Genomic DNA, 6,420 nt, shown 5'->3' on the forward strand with positions numbered 1-6,420 from the left:
AGAGTTTGTGATTTTTATTCAACTAAATTTTTCGCGGTAATTATATATTACACTCAAAACTAGAAATCTCGGAAATAAGAAGATTACTTTAAAAACAATACAAAAGTTTGATGTTGTTAGAAGGCAAAAAAAATATTTTTACTAGACACAAATCAAGTTTAAATGGATCATTTCTATTTTTTCATGCTTATTGGATTATCATAATTTATTTTTAAAAGTCGTCTTTGTTCTATTCCAGAGTTTTCTGGATTTCACTGTAGGTGTAGAATTTAACGGGATATTTCAATTGAATCTAGACATTTATATTTGATTGTTAATTATTTTTTGAGATTACAACAATTAAAGATTCTTACAAAAATGTTCTACATGCTTATCAGAAAAGAATATAATATAGAATATGGACATTAAAGCAATATAAAAAACTTGATGTTTTTTTCTTTTTTAAATTTTAAGCCTTAAATTTAGCATCAATTTGTTAAAGAAAAGTTTTGTATTTAAATTTTTTAGACACCAGTTGCGTCTGTACCATCTACTACGCAGCAGACTGCGGTAATTACCCTACAAACTATATTTACTGTAAACTAACAGGGAGGAAAAGGTCAAATTCATTTAACATTACTGTTTCAATTGGGACTCTGTCGCTCCTCTAATTCTTATTTTTATACACACGTGAAGAAAAAGTAATGGAGCTATAATAAAAACATGTAAATTACAATCTTGAAGGGACTGTAAAGGAAAAATGAAAGGGGTATAGGCTGAAAGATAATCACTTTAGCTCTTGATAACGACCCATGAATGTTTTATCTACGGTTCCTGTCTAGAGAAATTGATTTAAATCTGTGATAAAATTATACAAAAGTTCATAAATATAAATTTAGAAAATCTTAAACTTAAATCTAATGACCCGAACTAGCACCAATGGTAGAGCAGTATACGGGTCACATGTCTCCGCCTGTATCACATGAACACTTTACTACCCTGACATTCGTGGAATTTCTAATCAAGCAATACAGCGTATAAAAATATTATTAATCAAATCTGAAAAATAGATAACAAATATAAAAATAGAATTGGAGTAAACCTGGATTATTTGATCTAACATAGCTCATAGGTTGAAGTGAGATGAAAAAAATATAGGGATTAGAAAATTAGAGTTTGTGGCAAAGACTCAAATTCCTAGTTTTTTAATCTTGCGCTAGAGTGGGAGAAAAAGAAGAGAATACACTTCTTATTTTCTAATCCCAATATTTTTGCAACTTCATGGTGTAGACCTTTTATATTTCAAACATAGACTATTTGATATAGCAGGATTAATAGTTTGAAATATTTTTTCTTAAAAAAAAAGATCTTTATACAAGGAACATTTTTTCCACAAACTTGATTTTTCTAATCCCTTTATCTCGGCGACCGAAAGGAGTAGCCCTTGGACATTTCAAACTTGGATTATTTGATCTAACATAGCTCATATGTCAACATTGAATGAAAAAACATATAGGGATTAGAAAATCAGAGTTTGTGGCAAAAACTCAAATCCTTTTGAAAAAAGCCTCGTGATTCAATAATATCGCAATTCTTTAAAGTTTTTTTTTTCATATTCTAGTTGATTAAAGGGTTTAATATTAGATTTCTCTCTCCACCGGGACAGCCTGCTCTGTTACAAGACATACTTCTTCCTCACAGGAACCTACAATAATGACTTCAACTCAGGTAATTCATAGATGGTTAAAGTTATTTATATGTTACAAATATTACTTTTAAATACTTTCATAAAAGGGAGGGACATACTATGTAAGGACGATGAACTGAGTATACAATGCTGTTGAAAGCTTCTTTCAGATTTATTTGAGACATATAAATCTTTTTAAGCTCTATATAATCTAGAGTTTGAATGCAAATTCAACGTTTAAAATTCCTACTTGGAATGTATACATTTAAAAAAAAAATAGATTTCTTATAAAAATTACTAAATATCATCAACGAGAAATAAAGTAAAAATTATACCTTAATCTAATTTGAAATTTGAGATCATTTGAGAAATCAATGATAGAAGCATTTATTTCATCATTATATTGAATTTCTTATTTTGATTGTTTTATCATATTATAGTTTTTATAAAGTTTACATTTTCATTAGATTTACTACCTACGGAGTCTGCTACATTTTTTTTTTATAATTTCTATTTATTTTAGGCATCTTCTTCTTCTACTTTTCCTTCTTCTTCTTCCACGACTTTCTCAACTACTTCAACCCTGGTAATTCATAGATATTTAAAGATATTTATATTAATCCTATGACCCTTGAGTTGTTTTATTTTTATTAGATTTTACTACCTACTGGGTCTACGACATATATTTTTTTTATAATTTCTATGTATTTTAGGCATCTTCTTCTTCTTCTTCTACTCTTCCTTCCAGAACTTCTTCTACGACTTTTATTCAAGCTGCATACACTCCTACTCCAGTTCCTTTTATTCAAGATGCTTACACTCCTACTCTAGTTCCTTTTATTCATGCTGCTTACACTCCTACTCCAGTTCATTTTATTCAAGCTGCTTACACTCCTACTCCAGTTCCTTTTATTCAAGCTGCTTACACTCCTACTACTAGCTCTACTACATATATATGTATATATATATTTTAAATTTCTATTTATTGTTTAGACATCTTCTTATTCTCCTTCTCTTCCTGCTTCTACATCAATCTCTTCAGCTTTTACGCCTACCTTTCCTTCTTATTCTCCAATGCCGGTAATATTTTTGATATATATATTTATAAAAAACTTGGCTTTTTATTAGATTTGCGCTCATTTTTTATTTAAATTTAGATTTTCAAGAATGATTTTTTACAAATTAAACAGCTTTAAAAAACACACATTTTTAAAAAAATTTTTTTTTTATCATTTATAAATCTTTCCTAGGGTTACACAAGGTCTCACAAAAATTTTGGAGCTGTTCGGTTCAGTCGTTTTTGACGTTTTTTTATTGGATACAAACACACAATCACTTTTGAGAGTCAAACCAAATTAATAGATGTATGAATATTTTTATTTTTTAGATCAGTTCTTCAAGTATTTCGGATCTTGTGGTGCTATCTCTAAAAATTATCCTGGGAATAGTTTTTTGTTTAAGCATTGTCTGCTTTGGATTTTTTAATACTATTAGAAAAATGCCCCCCCCACCCCCACCTCCAACCTCGTACCTGCCAGTTTTAAGTCGGGAATCAGAAATGATCGAGATGATCGAAATATCATTAAACTAAGTTTTTAAGTTATTGACGCAGATTTTAAAAAATGACAACAAAAATAAATATTTGTTTTTACAACACTTTTACAAAATTAAAGATTTAAAGGTTCAATATCAAAATATTAGACTTTTAGCAACACATTATTTTTCTGTAAACACTTCTTAAATTTAATTGAATATAATGTTTTATAAATCGAGAAACTGCTAACAGTATTAATCTAAATTATAACTAGTATCTTATTATGCGTTATCTTTAATATATATTAATAAATGCTTTTTACACCAAAATCATTCTTATGAGAATCTATAATAATAGAAATAATAGAACCTTACACATAATCCAGACTGGACAAACACCAGGCTCGAATATAGTTAGAAGACGACATTTTATAAGTCTCGTAAAGCCAAGAGGATACATATTTGTACAATTAAGATACGTTAGTACCTCTTGCAATACAAAGGAATTGAGTTTTTGCCACAAACTTAATTTTTCGAATTCCAATATCTTAGCGACCTGATGTTGTACACATTTGATATTTCAAACTTAGATAAGTTAAGCTAACATAATTCATAGTTTGAAATATCTAAGGTCTACGACATTTGGTTTGAACAATACAAGGACTAGAAAATCAGAGTTTGTGGCAAAGACTCAATTCCTTGGTGTTATTTTATAACGTAAATGTTTACAAAATTCTGTTTTGATAAATCGAGGAATTGCTAACAGTATTAATCTAAATTATAACTAGTATCTTATTATGCGTTATCTTTAATATGTATTAANAAAAATATTTGGGCCGAATCGGTTCAACCGTGATGACGTTTATACAATCAGACAAACTAAATTTATATATTTATTAAATGGTAAATATACACAAAAATATCATTGGTTCACAATGTGATGACCGTGATCGATCTAATTTCGTACAAAAATTCGATATCCGATTCTGATGGTTCCTGCATCAGATCGCTGCCAGGTTTCTCATGAAGAATAACAATTTCTTCATCATTGTAATCTTCAGCTTCATCTTGATCTGCATCTTCATCTTGATCCTCACCATCCTCTTGATCAAAAGACTCCGAGACATCTTGATCTTCAGCTTCATCTAGATCCTCACCATCCTCTTGATCAAAAGACGTGATAAAATCGTGTTCCATTTGCCAATCTTGGCTAATCTTATTCGATTTGAATTGGAAAAGAATCTTGTTGACGTCAAATTCTAAAAAATACACAGGGTGAATAAAAAAAATTCCTTAACAGGTTTACAAAAAGAAGGTGGGGTATAAAATATTTTTTCTTACCGTAGACATCAAAATCCTGCTTCTTAATCCATTGTTGAGTTCTGCTAAACCAATCCACATCAATCTCCTGAAGATTGTCCACGAAATTTGTTTCTTTCATGTCAGTAGTAGACATTGTAAAGAGTAAAGATATTCAATTATACATAGGTTTATATACTCATAGAGTGCGTGTAAAATAACGCGTTTTTTAAAATTTGCAGTTGCCCGTGGCTTAAGATGCCTATTGCCAAAACTAAAAAAAGGTTTGAACTTTACAAGGAAAATACAGGGAGTCATAAAAAAAGTAGAAAAAAATATTTTTTCCAATATTATTGTTGTCATCACAAAAATTTTCATAAAAATGTTTATTCTAAAGGAAATAAGTTTTAATGTTTTTGATGAAATAAACATTTTTTTGAAATATCAAAGGTTTTCAGCATTCCATTTAAGGGTTTAGATTTTTTTGAGTTTAGGACCAAAACTGACTTCCTTTATGGATAAAAAAAAAAACATTTTTTTCTATAAAAATTATCTTTAAAAATCATTTATAAAAAGCGTCATTTTTACAGACTCACGCTGTGTAAGCAAGCAGTACATTGTGACCATTGGTTTAGGCCAACATTGTTGCCGAATTGTGACCATTGGTTTGGGCCAAAATTGTTGCCTAAGAGCATTTTTTGGCAATCTATTTGGGCGTGGTCGTTAAAAATAGAGCAAAATTTCCCTATAAAAGAAGAGCATTTCTCATGTATAGTCAACAGTCCTCAATCACAAGTGCTTCAGGTAACTAAGAAGGAAACATACATTCACTAAAAATCACAAAAGGTAAACTTTTTACAAGTATATTATTTTATTATGACGAACATTGTAAAAAGTGATATGAGTCTATTTCATTTAACTCACCCTGTTTGATAATCGTTTTTACAGAGATTAAAAAACCGGATTTTTTATTGCTACAAAAACTCAACCCATAGAAGGGGTTCACACAGGGTTCTTAAAAGGTTTGAAAAAGGTTAAAAGTATTAATATAGTAGTATACTGTATATTTCATACACTCGCAAAAAGATAGTTTTTATTATTAACATTCTAGAGATTAAAAACTAGATTTTTTATTGTTACAAAAACTCAACCCATTGACTAAAAGGGGTTCACACAGGGTTCTGATGTAAAACTTAAAAGGTTAGAAAAAGGCAAAAAGTATTAATATTTATAGTAGTATACTGTATATTTTATATATATACCGCTGTATATTCCTATTTTGAGGATCTGAGTTTTGCCACAAACTCTTATATTTCGACCAGCTTAGGTCGGAAACCTATCAAAACTATTAATCCAAGTTTGAAAGGTTTATTAAAAGATATAGGGATTGGGAAATTTAAGTTTAAAAACTCAATTCCTTATATTATTCTAATGAGGCTACTCTCGCAAAAAAAGATAGATTTTTTATTGCTACAAAAACTCAACCCATTGACTAGAAGGGGTTCACACAGTGTTCTGATGTAACACTTAAAAGGTCTGAAAAAGGCAAAAAGTATTAATATTTATAGTAGTATACTGTATACTGTATATTTCATACACTCGCAAAAAGATATTTTTTATTAATTTTCGGAACATTTTTTCGTACGACCCACAGCAGACCGCCGGTGCTTGATTATACAGGGTGTCATCAAGGGAGGTCAAGGGTATTCCTATTTTGAGGATCAGGAGAAAGGATCTGAGTTTTTTTGCCACAAACTCTGATATCCCTATATATCGGCCAGCTTAGGTCGGAGACCTTTGATATTTCAAACTATTCATTTTGTTAAATAATCCATGTTTGAAATATCTAAGGTTTATTAGGTTGAAAAGATATAGGGATATCAGAGTTTAAAAACTCAATTCCGTTCTTATTCTAATGAGGC

The 6,420-nt window shown here is 29.7% G+C and overlaps 1 protein-coding gene across 1 annotated transcript; it reads right to left on the minus strand.

Annotated features, from left to right (window-relative positions):
* Positions 1-4,079: 4,079 nt before the first annotated feature.
* Positions 4,080-4,827, minus strand: LOC111703219 (putative uncharacterized protein DDB_G0270496). The gene is made up of 2 exons (XM_023475105.1): positions 4,541-4,827; positions 4,080-4,458 (listed from the first exon to the last, which is right to left on the minus strand). The coding sequence occupies exons 1-2, from the start codon at positions 4,653-4,655 to the stop codon at positions 4,130-4,132; spliced, it is 444 nt and encodes a 147-aa protein (XP_023330873.1). The 5' UTR covers positions 4,656-4,827; the 3' UTR covers positions 4,080-4,129.
* Between the last annotated feature and the right edge of the window lie 1,593 nt (positions 4,828-6,420).

This window comes from Eurytemora carolleeae, unplaced genomic scaffold (assembly GCF_000591075.1).
Source record: "Eurytemora carolleeae unplaced genomic scaffold, Eaff_2.0 scaffold17, whole genome shotgun sequence".
Taxonomy (NCBI): Eukaryota; Metazoa; Arthropoda; class Copepoda; order Calanoida; family Temoridae; genus Eurytemora; species Eurytemora carolleeae.